Genomic DNA, 18,466 nt, shown 5'->3' on the forward strand with positions numbered 1-18,466 from the left:
GATTGGTTCAACAGCGTTTCCAGATGCCCCAGGAATACAGTGGGTTGAGGCCAGGCACTACCGTGGGATCTGGGGTGTTCCTTGAACTGAACACAGGAGGTTTCTGCCTTCACACAGCTTGGGTTTTAGTAGAGGGAGACAGACAACCTGTCACAAAATGAATGAGATCATTTCTGGTTAAGAAGAAAATAAAAGTGGGTAATGGAAAAGAGGGCCAGTGAAGGCTTCCTGGAGGGGGCAGCATTCAAGCTGAAATGAGCATGAAGGGAAAGAGCCACGTGGCTGTCCAGGTAGGGGCTTCCAGGCAGTGCCACGCTCTAAAGCGGACACCAGCCTGGCAAGTTCAAAGGAGAAACAGGAGGCCAGCATGTCCAGAGAGGGGTGGGAAGGGAAGGGAGCGGGAGCGGGGGAGGTCGGGGAGGTGGGCCTTGGACAGTCTGGCTGCGCACCTCCCTGTCCACACACAGGAAGTACGGGGCAAGCTGAGGAGCCGCTGGGTCAACACGGGAACAGCCAAAGCAAGAAGACCTCCGCTATTTGTATCCGGAAATGGCTTCTGCAAAACAGCTCAGAGGAGCAGGTCTAAGAGCTCCTGTTCCAGGAAGGTGAAGCGATTCATTTATCAAACTGCTGCTGCATGGGAGGTCCCTCCACAGGGGAAGCCAGCAGGGCTGGACATCTCACTTAGAGCTGGGAGACAGACATTTCTCAGCCTCTTCTAACTGTTGCTTTCCTGGACAAAAACCAACACCAACAACTAGAGAAGGAAAAACAGGCCACCTCAGATTTGGGGGGTCAACTGGAAGGCGAGAGAACTGGCATTTGTCGGGCAATTGCTTTGTGCTGGGAGTTTACCCACAGGATGGCATTCGGTCCAAGTCACGTGTTACATCCATCACATGACTGGTCCCATAAGAAGTAGGAAACTTGAAGTTCAGAAAGGTTACCTGAGGCCGACCTCATGGCGCAACGGTAGCGCCTCTGACTCCAGAAAGGTTATCTGATATCTAAGGTCCCACCACTAGCAGGTGGAAGGCGCAGGCCTCGCTCTCCCCGCTGTCTGTCGGGGGCGGCCCGTGTCCCCGTGAGCCCTCCTTCAGTAACAGACCAAATCCATTCCATGGTTTCCCCCAGCGGCGGAGCTGCACTGGGACTCCTGGGCTTCAGGATGGCCCAGCCATGTCTTGATCAGATCCTCTGGGCCCCACCTGAACAATTTCTGACCGTTGGGTGTGGTTAGCAGAGGTGTGGCTAAGGAATCCCTCACACGCTGGGGGCAAGTGGGAAACAGCGCCGCGTGGGCCCGAGGCTTGGAGCTGTGAGGACAAAGCCAGCTGGGCCACTGGCCTCCGTGAGCTACCCCAGCCCAGCCCTCCTGAGGCAGGAGGCGCGTCTAACAGCTTCTGCAGGTGTGTGAGCTCCCCAGGCTTCTTGCCTCTGATGGTTGTCAGGAGACAAAGGGGATTCGTGTCACCTCCCCCAGGACCTGCCTTTTCCTTCTCATCCTGATCTGGGTCCCAGTTCTCCTGGGTTTCCGGCTACATCTGATAACATCCTGCTTGGCTCTGAGGTCGAAGGCTGCCTCTGCTCTGGCCTCCATCCCCAGGGCTGTTCCCTGGCCCCTCTGTGGGCGTCATCACAGGGGAAAGCGTTTCTGTCACTAGCCAAGCCTGTCCGCTCTCTCTCGGAAGGTCAGACTGTTGGATCTCACTACCTCAGAGGCTGTTTCCAACCTCAGGATGCCAGTCAAGGATGCCGTCAGCCTCACCAGGTTGTCAAGCATAGGATTGCTCTCCAGGAACATGCATTCCCCTCTCTGCCCCACCCCAACTGCGCTCCCCGGTGAGAACTCTCCCCAAAACTCTCCAGAGCCGGGGCAGCCCATAGGGCTGCAGGGGCAAGGAGCACACCCCACAGTCCCCTCTCTGGGGGCAGCCAGGATGTGATGGCCGCTGGTGTCTCAGCCTGGCTGCCGGGGCAGGAGACACTCCAGCAGGACCCAGGCCGCCTGGCTGCAGCCAGGATCTCATTTGCACTTCAATGATGTGCTTTCCTTTCACTCCACTCTGGATTTGGGTGTTAGATGTGCCGGTGGAGAGACTCCCTAGTGCAATTAAACGGGAGTACTGAGCCGGAGAGAAATCAGTGTTTGACTTGGATATTGAGGCAACCACCTTTCAGTATTGACTAAAAAATTGGCCTTGCAGCTGCCCCTGCTGGCGGGCTCTTCTGGCAGCTCTTCAGACCCCTGTTAATGTGTCTTTCAAATTTCAGCTTGCTTCAACTTGTCTCCTAGCTGATTCACCCGGCCGTTATGATAATGGGTTCCAGGCTGACCTGCAGACGGCACTTAGGCAAGTGGCCCGGGCCAGTCTCTGGAGGGGACCCCTCCCTGTAAATCAGTCTGACGGCGTCCACTTGCGGGGTTCATGGCGGGTGAAGTCAGCTTAGAGGACCTCTTACATCAGCTCCTAATCATTCTGGGAAACTTCAGGGTGAGGGAGGGTCTCTCTCCTGCATGAGTGTAGATGAAGCAGAATGCCTTGGAGCGTCGGCAACTCCCTTCAAATTTGACTCACTCTCCCTAGTGGGAAGGACATTCCCCGCCATGTGCAAACCCCCCACCCACATGGATAATTTTTGGATGAGTTTGCGGTCACTTAATTGCCAGGGTCTTTGCCCTCAGCTATTCCAGAATCTTGACAAGGCAACTGCCTTTCCCAGACGTGTCCAACGAGCCAGGGCCCTTATTCTCGGCCCCGAGGCTTTTCAGCAGCTTTTCTGAGGCCTTCATAAGCACAGCTGTCAACTTTCCTGACCTCCTCTGCTTGGGAAGGATGAGCGACGTAGCCATTTTTTAAACCTCAAGCTTTCTAGAAGTTGAGCTATTTAACCAGCAGTGTTCTACAGAGAAAGATCCTGGCAGGTTCTTTACAAATAAGGAGGTGATTCGCGGAGGGACATACGACTTTCCTGGTCGGGGCCAGCCTGTAAGGTAGCTGGTTGTCAGCTTTGGTATCAGGCACCGGGGATGTGGCCTCAGAGCTGTGGGTGTGGGGAGGTGCTGGGAGGGAGGGAGGGAGGGGATCAAATCACCTGTGGCTGACAGGAGAGATGGGGGGGCCTCACCCTGAGAGTGACTCAGCGAGCCCAGTCTCTGGTTCGTTAACCGTCTCCACAGGGCAGTTGGAGGAGCCACCAGGCTTGGGCCCCACTGTCACAGTGGAAGAGCATTAGCTCTTAATCAGAATTCCTGGGCCTGCATCCAGGTCCTGACACCCATAATCAGCTGTGTTGCTTTAGGTGAGTCCCTTCGCGCGGGTTTTTCTCCTCCGGAAAGCAGGGGCAACAGTGCGCCTGTGTTATAGGGTCGCTTTGAGGACTATGAGATACTGTGTATCATGTGAAAACCATACTGTGCTGAAGACAGGTCACGTATGCTGACTGCTTAGTCACTGACGGACCCTCTTGTTGGGAATTCACTCACTTAGCAAATGTGAGTCTTGGCACAAAACTGAAGGAGGAACTACAGGGGTTAAAAAGAATGAGCTTTAGCTCAGCGGGCAAGAGAGCCACAGAGGTCAGACCCCAGCCCCGTGCAAGGGGTGGCGGGGCTGAGAGCGAGGGCAGGGGGGCTGGATACACACCGAGGACTTGGAAGCCTCACATGGCTTCTGCTCTGCTTCCCGGAGAATGCAGGGGCTTCTGGAAGCTGGAGATCTGGTTCCTCCAGGGCGTGACCTCTTTTGCCCGTGGAGAGAAATGGCAAGCAAGGAGGTGGGCGATTCTAGAACAGCGACCCCCCTCCCCCAAGAGTGGAGACTCTGTTGAGCCCTTTTTATTACTAGGATAAAATTCTCACTAATGGTATTTTTCTCCACAAGGTTTTCTAGAAATCGTGGCTCCTTCCTCTGTACACACCTATGACTGGGGTGGTCAGCCTGCTCTTCCGCTAGAACAGGTGGATTTATTGGAAAATTAACCCCAGTAGAACCAAGTGGGAGGAGCTAAGTGCTCCACACACGTGAAGACCCCGCAGAGTAACCAGCCAGCAACCACCCCTGTGCTGGGAGGGCCAGGACGGGACACTGAGAAGCTCCGACTGAGGGTCTGACTTCAGGCTCAAGCTAAACCCCCGTCCCAGTCGTGGAGAATCAGTATTGAAACCAAGATGTGATTTCCCTTATCTGATTCTAGCTAGGAGGTTAGAAACAGAGGCAGAAATGCAGACAAGGAATTATTTTAATTGCAAGTATAAGAATCTCTTCTTGTAACCCCAAGTCATATCCGTTATGGCTCACAGAGCCCTGCCTGTAACGACCAGGCAGTGACCCAAATCCCACGTATATTCCCCAACAGCACTGCCCCAAGTTCCACGTTGTTAGACCTGGCACCACAGCCTCCCGCCTCCAGATTCACAGTATGGCTCATGGGATGCTTGTTTCCCAGAGAAAGGTTTCTTCTGCTACCATTCTTTCCGTTTAATTCATTCTTAGTCTACATTGAAATGTGTTTCCGTGCTCCTTTTAATTATTTATTAGGCTGTGTTGGTTTGCTCAACTAGGGAACTTTTTTTTAATGCATTTACGTTATAGAAGGAATATTTAATTATTAGTTTTTACAACCAGAAAGTGCAGGTAAAACAAAAGACAACAAAAGCTCTGTAGTTTCATCACCCAGAGGGACTACTGCTAAAATTTTGGTACCTATCTTCCCGAACTTGTGTGTGTGAGTGTATATTATACATACTTTTCCTTAGAAAATTGGCACTAGCACACATACACTGTATTATAATTTGGCAGGTCATGACCTTCTCTCCTTTGAACATTTAAACACATTTCAAATTTTAAAAAAGACTGAACTTGCTGGACAGGGGACACTCGTTTCCCATGAGACTTGTGCTGTGACAAACCAAAAGCCACATTACGTTGTATCAAGTGGAAACCCCAATTATCTCATACTTCTGCACATCTGCAACACATGTGTGATGACCTGATATTCTGTGAGTCCTGAAGTTGCCTCTGAATTTTCCAAGGAAGACTAACAAAGTTCAAATTAAGCTTTGGTGTTGAGATTATTCCTCGTGTCTAGATATTAGTAATCCACAGAAGAGGTACATTGTAATTCTCAATCAGAAAAGGTAATTAATAAGAAGGCTATGTTTCCCAACTCTGCATAATAATGGGCATTAAACTGTAGCAAGATAATGGTCCTAATAGGCAGTCCTGGGGGCTGTGAGCAGTGGTCTCATGAGATGATGGATGAGTATCTCTCTCAAGTAAACAAGGAAGTTCTTCCATCATCTGGATTGTGGAATTGGATTGTGGTAAAGTGTCAAATATATATGTGTAGAAATTCCAAGAGACTCTGGTGATTTCATGCTAAGTCTCATTTGAATTGATGGCGGCACCAACTCACATTGACGGAGACCTGGTTGGCCTGCGCCCAGCTTTCAATGGGCTGTCTTGGTTCTCAGACAATCGTAGCTGGTCGTCTTGTCTCACTGTTGACTGGAGAATTTCTCAAGGAGAGAAAGCAGGGTGGGAGGGAAGGAGTTTCAGAGAAGTGCAAAGGAACTGAGGGTAGAAATGAGGAGGAGGACCAGTTGAGAAACAAGTGAGAAAATGAGAAACAGCCAGGTTGGAAGCGAGGAAAATGTGCTGTGGATACAAGACGTGGGTCAGCGGGGGAAAGCTACGTTGAAAATTTTTTTGAGAAGAGAAATTAGAAGAAGAACCTGAAAAAGTGTTGAAGAGGAGACTGAGAGATCTGTGAAGTATTACTTCCTCGTGCTCAGTTTACACGTCCAAAATTTTGTGGGGAAGGTTAAGCCAGAAATTGATTATTCATCTTGGTTACAAAGAAATGGTGGTGCCGCCTGGAAGCAGGGGCATCAGAAACAGCCTGACGGTTAGTTGGTAAAGAGACAGCAGTTTCCCTTTGCTATATTCCCTTTTTATTTTTATTTAGTTTAGTAACTCCTTGTTCAGTTTTTATTGTTGTTAGGGTAACCCCTACTTTGGATACAATTGCAAAGACTCAAATTTAAGTTCTGTGATCACAGTACTACTTGGTGGAGATTCTCTCTCAAAGGTTCTTATAACTTGTCTGTGAGTTGAGAGACAGATGTGCGGTCCAGCGAGCGTCCTGTTACACCTGCAGAAGCTGAGGCGCAGGGAGATGGAGCTGGGGAGAGTTCAGTCGCCTCCTAGTGCTGACAGGCAGCCTGGAGGCAGGGAGCCGTGTCTTCTCAGTAGGCAAAGAAACATCACATTTCTGTCTGTAATCAGTTCCATTTCCCCTGATTTGGGATGATGCCAAAACAAAACTGACACCCTTCAAACCCACTGTCCTTATCATTTTTCCTGCATATTTCATTTTTGAAAAATCCAATTCCTTTTAAAATCATAATAGTGCTTACATCTCTGAGAAAAACAATACTGCAATAAATTCTGGAACTCGAAGTGAAAGGGATAAAGCGTACTTGGAATAATAAGACTAGTAGAGAATTATAAAACACAAAACCAAAATCCCATCCCCTATTGGAATAATTGATTTCCAAAGAGCATAAACTATTGCTGAGCATGAATCTGTCTTCTGCATGTTGTGGGGGAGAGGGTGGGAGGGACATGTTACGAGGCTCAAACGAACCTGTAGTTAATGACAGCTAGCTCCACTTAGCCAGCTCTGGTTTAAAACCATGCCTTATAAAAATGCCACATTTGAGGAGTTTATGAACCTTGATTCCTTGTCAGATTAGCCCCGACTTCTACATGAGCCAAATACTGCGTGTGAATCATCACCCAGAGTTGCCCCAGTGACACGGTTCTGGATCTGCCAAATTCTCACCTCATGCTGGGCCCGAGCCTGGGGAGGGCCTGGGGACAGGGCCAGGCGCCCACTTCGTTCCACGTGTGTGTCATCACTTGTGTTCATTAATGGCCAGCCCTTTAGCAAACTGAACTTGCCTCTGTCTGATTGTGTTGAAAATTACCCATTGCTTCTAAGATCTTGAAACAGAGGTAACTGCCGATCCAGGTTCAGGAGGAAATGAGGCCCTAATGGTGAAGGAAATCACTCATTAATTTGGGAACACAAGGCTGAAGACAGAAGCCCCTCCTGCATTTCCTGACTTCTAGAACACAGAGTCTCAAATCCAGTACAAGAGCCTCTCTGAACTTGAATGTCTCTGGAACAATGATCAGTGTAGAAAAAAATGGGAATGATAAATGACTTTAAAATCTTAGATGCAGATCTTTCCAAATGAAGCTGCAGGGAGAGCACGAGGAGATGGAGACGGCGTCTCCACCAGCCTTCTTGTTTCCATTTCTCCTGTGAGGCCCTGCCCTCCCCGCTCCTTGCCGAGCTCACAGTCCCAGGCACTTTGGCATCTCTGAGCCTGAGCTCTGTGTGGGGCATCATGTACTTACTTTACATAAGGCATCTAATTTCACTATCAAAACAACCCTAGGAGGGAGGTGTCATTTCCCCACTTTCCAGAGGAGGACAAATGCGGCCCTGAGAGGTCAGTCATGAGCAGCGGTGGCCCTGGGTCTGAAGCCAGCGTACCCTGATGCTTGGGCCTCGAAGACAGGCGTGGGGCAGCGAGTCTGGAGGCTCGGTGCTCTTATGTGAGCGATGCACGAGTAAAGATTTTGGTACGTGACCAACAAGACAGTGCAGTGTTGGACAAAAGGTATGATCCAGGAACAAGCAGAGGTCTGAATGGGCCTCAGCTGTGAAGATGTTCTCCTGCTCAGGAGGTAGAAAAGTAAAAACTCTGTTCTCCGGGGCTGGGCTCAATCAGAACCCCTGACCGAGGACCCATAAGAGGCCTGACTCTTTGGCTCTTCGCTTTGTCTTGTTTCAGCTTCTGACCAATCGGCACCCAAAGGGAGTCCAGTGACAGGACAGGAGTCGGTGGAGGCAGCTGGCGGACGGCGGTCTTCAGATCAGTCAAAGACACATCACTCTGCCAACCACACTCTGCCGTCTGGTTTCTGTGCTTTGTTCTAACAAAAGGAGACGTGAACCCCTCGGCTTAGCTTTCCCCATACTCAGTTTAACGGCAGCAAAGAAAAGTAACTTCATTTCTCAGCTCAAGATTTCTTAAGCTGTGTCTCTTCCTCATTGTCCCATTGAGAATAAATGTCTAGAAATGAAACACAATCCTGACAGGTTTGGAAAATGCGCTTTCACATTCTCAGTTCAAAGCCAACGCCGACACTTTGAGACTTTGGGTCTTGTGTGTTCTCGGGGACAAGCAGCGTGGGCCTCCTCGCCCTGTGTTCTCCTAACAGGGATGGACGGCCCTCCTGCTCCCGTCACTGCTTCTGCTGAGTCTCTGCCTCTGAGCAAAAGCCCCAGTGGCCGAGTTCAGAGGACGCCCTGACCTTGGAGCCGGTCGTGGGCAATGTCTTGCTCTAAATGATGGGGGCGGAGGAAAGGCCCCAGATCCCACAGTTTATAAATCACGCCAGAGCGCAGCCAGGATGTGCAAGGCACTCAGCCAGGGGCTGTGAAAGGAAAGCATTTTCATCCCCAGTCCTGGGAATTATGTGAAGCAATAGAACAAAAGCTGCATTCCCCAGAGATTTTCTGAAAAATGGAGAAATGAAGGAGAAAAAGGAGAAAATCAGTGGAAGGGTAGTTAGGAAAGACAGGGAAATAAGGCAGAGTGTGGCTTGGCCCGCTGCCTTCAGGACCCAGGAAGCTCCTTCTCCTGCCCCTTGGCATGGGCATGGGGACATCTTGTGCAGTGGAAAGTGCTGGAAACACTCTCAGAGCCATGGGGTAGGGGCGAGGGAGGTGGAGAAGTGGTCTGTGGGCTCTGTATCTGCCCTTGGTGATGGTACAAAAAATAAGTTTGGTTTTTTTTTTTTCCTAATCGATAAAAAATCTGAAGGGCACACACACCTTGCTTGTCCCAAGGGGTGTTAACTGTCAGGAGGGCGGGACTGGCCTCTGTCTGCAGCCAATCCCAGGAGCAGGAGGGGAAGGGAAGGCAACAAGAGTTGAATCCCTTGCCCTGCTGTGTCCTTCTAGATGGCAGCTGTGTCTTGTGTCTAGAAATAGGTGGTGTGGCCCGAGGTGCAGAAGGGCCAGAGCAGCCAGGATTAGACGAATGCAGACTCAAGAGATGTGGGCTCTTGTGCCGACTCCACTTCTGGATGTCTTGCTACCTCAGTTTCACCACCTGTAAAGTGGGGTTAGTGACAGCACCCCAGCACCCCACCTACCTCACAGGTGGTGCAAGTGAGGATTCAGTGAAGTACAAGATGCCCGTGATAGTCACAATAACTACTAACATACAAAGATCATCAACCAAATGCTGGGCACTGGCCTCACATGTATGTGACACACATGTTATTTCTGCTTCTGGCAGCAACCCGTAAAGAGACATCTCTTTCAGTCCCTAATTGACAGATAAGGAAACAAACTCAGGGAGACTGAGTAGCCAGAGATCATGCCGCTGGTGCTGGGGACCAGCCTAAGCAGGACACACGCTGTTCAATGTTACATCAAAAAAGGCAGGAGAGCCTGGATGTGTGGACCCTGGAGCTGGTAGAGCCCAGTCTGAATCCTGCCTCTACCACTTGGCAGCTGTGTGTGTTGGGGAAAGTTGCTTAACAGCTCTGTGCCTGAGTATTCCCTTTGTAAATGGGGATAATCAGGAGGACCTGCCCATAAGGGTGTCATGATGATTACGTGACATACACAAAGCACTTAGAGTGACTGACGTTTAATAATCCTTCTGTAAATGCTATTTTAAAAATGCTTCTGTTAAGTGGTCATCCCGCTAAAGTGGGGCTAAAGAAAGATGATACTTGTTACTTTTCCTGTGTGCTTCCCTCCTCCCCCCACCCCCAGTCCTTTAGTTCAGAAGCCAGAACTATGACGCTGTTAGGTGACGGCACTGCCCGAGAGACTAAGGGTAACACGGTTGCCGCTGGTGGAGGAGTGGCGATTTGCTTTGTTTTTGGAAGGAGAAAAGCGGGACCTGTGGCTCTGGCTCCCACCTGGCGGCTTGCTTTGCTGCCTTGGACCCGATGGAGCAGCCGGTTTAACGCTCAGCTCTACCTGAGGCTGCCGGGAGCTGTGGAGCAGGTGCCCCAGCCTGTGTGGAAAACGGAGAGGATTTTGTTTCATGTTTGTTATGATCGAAATAATCTTTTCCAGCTGTAATTGAATGGCTGTATCCTGCGTTTTGCATCCCCCTGGGGGCTTCTATTTATTCCTTGGAGTAAACACTGGTGGAGACAAACTTCAGGTGCCCAGGGAAACCCAGCCGGGCTGACAACGAGCTCCGCGAGCCCCTGGCACTCCAAGGGAGCATTCTTTCTTGGACACACCTCTCTGGGCTGGAATCCTCGGGATCCCCCCTGCCAAGCTGAGTGTTGGGGCGGAGGGAGAGCAGGTTGGCTTGTGGGACGCCCGCACCCTGAGGGCCTCCGCCAGCGCCACGCGCTGACACCTACATCTGGTGGTCTTGTCTGATGTCCATCAGTCGAACGTCTGGCTGTCACTCCAGAGAACAGACTTTTGTTTACGAGCCTGGAATGCTCTGCTCCGCAGGGAAAGCAGAGTGACTCCAGGATAAGCCTCCTCCCACACCCACAACCTGTTAGGGTTCATTTTACTGGTGACCCTGTCTGGCTCCAGCCTCTTACCCCAGAGCACAGCCCAGGGGCATGGCAGACTGGGATCCAAGCAGATGGCCGGTCCGGCTCCCGACCTGGTCCAGCAGGCCAAAGGCGATTACACACTCTCTGGCCTCCAGCCCATGGGGAGAGGCGGACATTTTCATCAACAAGAGTCTGAAAACACTGCCCACCATTCTTCCCCGAGGGAGTGCAGAGCTTTATCCTATGGATTCTACAAGCCCACCTCCTGGCCTCTCCCCGGGGATAAACTGGTGGATGTGGGCTGAGGGGCTCACACGTGCCAGGGGCCCTGTCCGCCTTTCCCCCACCTCTACGTGGCTCTCCCCATCCTGGGCATCTGAGCCTGGCTTCCCAGAGCCCGAGCCGGCCAGGGGCTGGAGTCTCACCCTCCTCCGGGCTGCGGTCGGCTCCCTCTTTACAACAACCTGACTCCCCCACCACCCTTTCTTTTCCATCCCTTCTTCTTTTCCAACTTTCCTTCAGCTCGAGCTGTATGTGAGAGAAAGGAGGTGAATCACGTGCCTGGCTGAGGCATGAGATCATTTTTCCTCCCCTCTTAGCACGCTGGCTGTCTGCTGGTCGGGGTTACTGGAAGAAAGCGGGAAAGCTCCATTTCCACAGAGAGCCATCTGGCTCCACCAGACTCACGCTGATGCTAATCTGTTAGTTTCTTTTTCTTTTCTTTCTTTTTCTTTTCTTTTCTTTTCTTTTTTTTTTTTTTTTTGTTCCCAAGGAACACTTCATCTGCAGCTGTAAACTCAGACCTGGTCCATCTGAGGCGAGTGTTCATCTGGTGCACATTTATTATAGCATCAGGCCCCCCTCTCCCTGCCCGCTTGTAGGTGTCAGGACATCATTGTGATCACTGGTGGGTCTATGTAGCTGTAATGTCAGGGCTGTACTTTCAAATGGAAATCAGGCAATTACGCTCCACATGGAGAAATCTGACAGATGCAGAGGTTTTACACCACTGGCTGTGTCATGGGGATGCGGGCAGCCAGAGCTCCCAGGGGATGGTGAAATAAATAGAACATGTTTCAAGAGCACAGAGAAATCCAGGAATAATTAACTGCATGATGAGGGTTCATAGATCCTGTGGCTGTTTAATTCCAAAACGTGATAATGATATGTCAACGAATCGCTTAACTCATCCTTGTAGGGGCGGCATCAGAAAAGCCATCACAATGTGCAATTCACAGAGGCGGGCGCTGCTCAGTGCATCTGTCTTCCAGTTTCCAAATGCAAAGTCTCAGTATTTTCTTGTTTCACTTTCCCCACACAGGGGGGCCCCTGTTGCCTTTAGAAGAGGGGCTGGTTGTAGCCTGGTGTCTACCTGATGGAACATCTTCCTGTCAACACTGTGTTGGATACATAGATCCTCATGCTGAGAGCTATGGTGATGATATCATTGTGGCTGCTGCTGGTCGAGTACTTACGTGCCAAGCCCCAGCCACATGCCCTGGTCCTGGAAGTGTACATACACACCAGGATTATCCACATTTACAGACAGAGAAATGGGCACAGAGGTAAGGACTGGGCTTCAGGTCTGGCCCTGCTGGACTCTGGTCTTAGCTCTTGGCCACTGGGTTGCACCCTCCTAATATTCCAGCAGACAGTAGGACAAGGGATACACTCTCGCTCATGTGCCCTGGTAAAGCACCTTCCATCAGATGAGTATCATTGGAGTGAACTAAACAGGAGAGATCTAAAAAGTTCAAACTGAATTCTCACCCTAAAATATCCAGTTAGTTTGGAGTCTGAAATACACAGTAAGATTTAATCACCCAAGGTATCCCAAACCAGGCTGAAATGAACCTATGTTACCAAAAAGTAAAGTGCCCCCCAAATCTTGCCCACTGCCCTTTTCTCTCATGGGGAAAACTAGTCAGAGCAGGCTGTGGTCCTGGCCCCGGACTCCGGCAGCCCCTGAATTTCCCCGCTATGCCACTGCCTTGGACTAGGCTAAAGCTGATGCCAATTGGAACTGAGAAAAAGGGAAGACATTTCATTTCTCAGAAAGAGTATTTTTTTAAACTAAGCATATGATAAAATAAATTAGGCTCCTGTAGGAATCTCTAGTGCCTTTTCAGATCAACAAGGGCCAATGAGGCCCCACTATAGAGAGAATATATTAAACAAAGCAGGGTGTCAGGAGACACAGCTTCTACTAATTTGCTAGTGACTGATAAGTTCTGGTTGGACTGGTGTTTGTTTTATCTTATTCAAGGGTGGAAAAACTTAAGGAAATTTAACATTTTTTAAAACATCAGCTTTCTGTTAAGAATTAAACCTCTGCTTACAGAAAAATGAGTTTGACTTTTTTCATCTCTACTGAATACATTTGTTTGCAAATATTTCAATCGACTTGCATTACAGAAATGAAAAAATCATTAAAATAATCTTCTTCAATAAAGACCTCGATTAAAAAGATTGAGAACAGTAGTGACCAGCACAAGAGAGACTGAAATCACAAATCACTCAAAAATGGATCACTCAGGAACTCAGAGCAGCAAGAATATCATCCCGGGGGCCAGACCAGCCAGACTGAAGCACCCACCATCACAGCAAAGTCTCCTTCCACAGAGACCGAGAACTAATGACGTAAAAGGGAAAAATCAGAGCAAAGAATATGGGACAAACCAATGAAAAGTCAGAAATTTAAAACTTTTTAAATGAAGCACTAAAATGGAGGTTAAAAGCCTCGAGATATGTCATAGCTAATGTGATTTAACTGGTTATCGTCCATGATCAGTAATTAACCATAATCTTTTCACAAAGAGATCTGTCTTCATTATAAGTTCTTCACATCAAAAAGTTTTTTAAATTAAGCATTTAACTCCCACCCACCCCCCAAAAAACCAGTTTATGGAGAAATCTTTAACATTTTCCCAGATTCAACCAATGCCATTTTGAAAGTTCAAGATGCCCAAATCTGCAGAGATAATGAAACCTGAGCTGTCAGCTGATTTGCCTGTGACTGATGAGCATCAGAAATACACTCACACAATCATTAGCTGTTTTAGCTTCCCAAACACACACATTTAGAAAACCATCCAAAGTCTTTGTGGCCATCATCTTACGATACAAAACATAAACAAAACAAAACAAAACAAAAAAACTGATTGAAAGGGAATTGGTTTTTTCTTCTTTTTAAAAAAACATTTGAAGATATTATCATTATAATCTTGTATTTGTGATGTTTTCAAAGTGACTGTGATTGGCAAAATCAGAACTGATTTTGACCCAGCTCTTCCAAAAAATGTGTGCTTGGGTTTGCATGTATATTTGAATATTAACCAGGCTCTCAGGTAACATGCGTTGTGACTCAGTAGCTCTCTGCATAATTCCTAAGCACCTTAGTAAAGCAAATCGCTGGCTAAACAGGGTACGGATAGACCAATAGGGGTGCAATGGGTCAGGAAATTCCAATAAAAACATATCAAACTTCTTCACACTTGATCATGGGCAATGTGATCTTTGAGGAACCATTCCCTTTATTAAAAGAAATGAGAAGCCATATAAAAACCACATGTGGGATTTTTCAGATTACAGCCTTCATACCTTGAGAAAAATCTTTTCAGACTGAGCCCCAGTTACTCATACAAGTGAGTCACAGTCCTCAGATGGACCAGGGTGTAGAAACAGTTGAAAGCCTCCGATTTAGATCGTGTCAATAGTGGTCATCTTCAGGAGCTAGAATTATGGGTGACTTTATTCGTCTCCTTCATGTGTTTCTGAATTTTCCAAATAATAATGTAATGGGTGTCCAGCATGATGTTTCAGTGAGTGGGCACTGGAGACAAGTCACCAGATTTGGAGTCTGGCCTTGCAGCTCATTGCCTTGGGCAAAATTCTTTCCACCTTTGGATTCTCAATTTCCTCTCTGTAGAGTGGCAATCACTATAGTGCCTACTTCAGGAAGTTGTTAGGATGATTAGTGAGATGGTGCCTTGCACATTAACTGTGCAATAAATATTAAAACATCCTTATACACTCAATGTCTGTATGGTTTCTTACAGAAATAGGAAAAGTGGAAATCTTGTCTCGCTGATGAAGTCAATATTACTTTCATGTGCCACATTGTGTCTGATTGCCTTATATAAGAAAACACCCCTGGCCAGTTCCCTCTCTGCCCTCACTGCAACCTGAAATTAATGTTTATATACTGGAATGAGCTACCATGTTAATTTTAAGCTATCAGTGGTTTAACAAATGGTTTGCAAAACTCATAAATATATAACAGTTGGCTTTCATGAGCCAGCACACCCCTGGCTATCTTCTTCAAAGACAATTTCAACATTTTAAGTTGTATTTTAAATGGTAGTTTGGGTTTGACAGTGAAGGAAAAACAACGCCCCTCTCAGGCCAGCACAGGTATGACAGTTTGAGTATTTTTTCTATTCACTTTAAAAATTAAATACTAAGAGGCATACATTAAGAGATCTTTCTCCGAACTCTACACCTGTACACCCATTGCTGTCATTGACATTTTGATTTGTTTATATTTTAAGAAAATAGAAGTCACACATAGGTGTTCATTCCCCACTCCTTCCCGTGTTACTCAAAATATACTATTTACACTGATCTCCACTCAGCGTTTTTTTTTTTTACTTAACAATAAAACCTGGAGTTTTCCTATGTCAGAATAGAGTAGCCTCATTTTTTCCCCACCTCAAACCACCACACGTCTTCATCATGTGGCATGTTAAAGATGGCCCCAAATTCTTTCCTCCTCTTTCAGTTAAGAGGTGGATTCTTGAAGATGTGGTGACCTTAGTGACTTGTTTGGCCAACAGAATACAGGGCAAGTGAGGCTGTGTTTGTGGGTCAGGCACGAAGAAGTTGGCTGTTCCTACATCCTCCCACTCAGGATGCTCCCCCCGGGGGGCCAAGTACTTGGGGAGAGGTCTGATTCCCCTGAGACCACCATGCTGTGAGGGAGCCCAAACTAGCTACGCAGAGAGACGCACAACTGGTCCCCAGCTATTCCAGTCCTGCTGGCCTGCACCCCAGACATGGCAATGAAGACAGGAGACGGCAGATGATTCCGGCCCAACCCCCATCTGACTGCAACTCCATGAGAATTCCTGAGTGAGCAGCGCCCAGCTGAGCCTGGTCAACCCACAGAACAGAGAGGGATAAACTCTGTATTGTTCTAAACTCTAAAATTGTATTTTAAATTGTTTGTTACAGCTGCAGGTATGTAAGTTCCCAGAACTGGAATTAGTGAGTCAAAGGATGAATGCATTTGCAGTCTGGTTTATTTCCACTCATTTAAAAAGTATTTCCTTGCCTGCTTTTCTATTGGCTTGTTGATTTACTTCTCAGTTTCTAAAAAAGTAGTTCTTTATGATATGAAGCACAAATATTTTCCCCCCCTTGTCACTGGAGTTTGCTCATGTTGATTTCTGCTATAAAGAATTTTACTTAAGTTTCCCAAAGTTTGTCTATTACTTTTAACATTTAATCTGTGATCTACTTGGAATTTGTCCTGATGCATATGTTACTAATTACAAAATTATCTTGGTAGTATATTAAGTGGAATTATACACAGGGACATGTAATTTGGGGAGATTTGACATCTTTATAAAATTCACTCCTTTTAGCTAATACAGCCTACCTTTGCCTTTAAGGCTGCTTTTGTCTTTCAGAGTCTTTAAATTCTTTTCATAGAGATCTGAACATTTCTTAGGTTTACTCCTGGCTACTTTAGCTTTTTTTTGTTGTGCTCTAAGTGTAAAAAGGTCTTGTCCTGCATTACATCTTCTAACACATTGCTGTTTAAATGCATGAAAGCTTTTGAAAATTACAGATTTTACATTAAGCCACTTCACTGAAATCTCATTTTCGTCTTTTTCAGATAGTCCTCTTAGGTTATCCAAGTATACAAATGATAACTTTACTTTTCAGTTTTGTATCTAATTTCTTTTCTAAGATTTTTATCTTATTTCTGACTTTAATAAAAATGCTATTGGTATTTCTCCCTTGAACATGTTGACTTTCAATTTGGTTGGTTAGGGAAGTACACATCTGTTCCTAATTCACTGAATTTAGATCAATAATGGAAATTGAATTTTACTTTTGGACATCTTTTAAGCATCTAGAGATAAATGCATGTTTTTTCTTTGATCATTAATATGGTGAAATCCCATAAGTAGACTTCCTAATGTTGAACTATCTTCATGCTGAATAAATGCCACCTTGTCACATTGCATTATTCTTTTAATGAGTTGCTTGAGTATTTTTGGTAAGATTGTTTTGTTTTTGCATCAGTATTTTAAAGTTTGTTTTTCTTAATCGTATAGTTATTACCAGGCTTTTGTATCAGTATTATGCTCACTTTGTGTATCCTGTGTAATCTTTCCTATATTCGTACCCATTTCATTTTGTTTGGTTTTCTCATTTTGACCCTCTAAGTGCCTTAAGCTTTTAGTGTCTTTTTTCCCTTCCAGTTCATCCTTACTTCTTTGATAGTTTCTTTTTTCTCCTCCCATTTCTACCCCGGACCTCCCCAGCTCACACACTACTGTCTTGTTATTGTTACCAAAGGCAAGTTTGTGTACCCGCTGCACGCTGAGGCCAAACTGAAATGTCAGAGTTTGGGGCAGAGAAATGTTTCATGCAGGGCTGAGCAAGGACAGGGTGCCCCCCCAACCCCGAACTCCCCGAAGGGTTTCAGCAAAGCACATTTAAAGGCCAGGTAAGGGAGGGGTGGGGGTTTCAGGGTATGTGCTCAGCTGTGCTCAATTCTGATTGATGTTGCCGTCACAGGGCGGTCAACACTCTCAACCCCTAGGCACCAGAAGGTCTGGGGGCTACATGCTCTCCATCATTAAGTAGTTAATTTCTTCCCTTTGGTGGTGGTTTTAAGCATCTGAAAAATGCAGGACTATACACGCGAGATATTACTATCTGGGTGCTTCAGAGAGAAGCTGCAGCAGAGTTTATGGGGGAACTTTTGTTATGAACCAGGTCTTGTGCTGGTTATAGGTACCCTCTCCCCAGCCAATAAAGACAGGCAGCTGTGAGGTATTTCAAAGAGCACCTCTTCCTTCCTGCTGCTTGTAGATAGGACCTTCTCTACAATTTTTTTTTTTTTTAAAGCCCCATCACCTCTACTTTGCACAGCAAAACTGGGTCCAGGAGAGTTCTTGCTGCCCTGTTTGTACCTAGATTCTGGCCCTCACCCTGTCGCCCCTCTTACAGGTGCTTTTTACTGACTCTGATCTCTGCCCTCCCGACTCTCCCCTCTTTTTCCTCCTGTAGTTCCCCTGCTGTTTGCAGCCCTTCCACCTCTTCTGTCATTCTCAGTTTTAACTTCCTCCCAGTCTTGCTGAAAATGGAAATCTTATTTTCATTTCTGGTTTTCTCTTCATCAACTTCAAAGAAGAAAAAAAGAGGACAGGCAGACCTATCTCTATCTTCAGGACAGAGAACTACCTAGATGCTAGTATTTCAAGTTTCAACATGAAAAGCCTAAAGGATTGAAGCAGCTAATTTCTAAAGTCTTAAAAAAAAAATTCATTTTCCAGAGCATAGAGGTAGCTTAAAGTCTCGAGTGGATCTGTTCCTGAACCAGGGTCATTTTGCCCTCACGCTCAGCAGGCCAAACCGCCGAGACACTGAGGTTTAGCAATGACGAGCCGCAGCCAAGCGAACAGGTCCCAGCATCGCGTCTCCGAAGGCAAGGGGCGCAGGTATTTATGGGATGGAGGCTAACCCAGCAGGCCGGCCTGGGCGTGCGGAGCATGCAGAGCTCGGGGAGAGCGATTGGGAAAAAGTGGGGTTAATTGTTGTTCTGT

At 47.1% G+C, this 18,466-nt stretch overlaps 1 protein-coding gene across 1 annotated transcript in view; it reads left to right on the top strand.

The window, feature by feature from the left end:
* LOC102533514 (guanylate cyclase soluble subunit beta-2-like) overlaps nucleotides 1-7,997 on the top strand; it is a 59,617-nt gene extending 51,620 nt beyond the window's left edge. The window contains 2 exon segments of the mRNA XM_072937369.1: nucleotides 468-605; nucleotides 7,871-7,997. Of these exon segments, the coding sequence (XP_072793470.1) occupies nucleotides 468-586 (119 nt within the window). The 3' untranslated portion in view covers nucleotides 587-605; nucleotides 7,871-7,997.
* Nucleotides 7,998-18,466: the final 10,469 nt, after the last annotated feature.

Source organism: Vicugna pacos, chromosome 14 (assembly GCF_048564905.1).
Source record: "Vicugna pacos chromosome 14, VicPac4, whole genome shotgun sequence".
Taxonomy (NCBI): Eukaryota; Metazoa; Chordata; class Mammalia; order Artiodactyla; family Camelidae; genus Vicugna; species Vicugna pacos.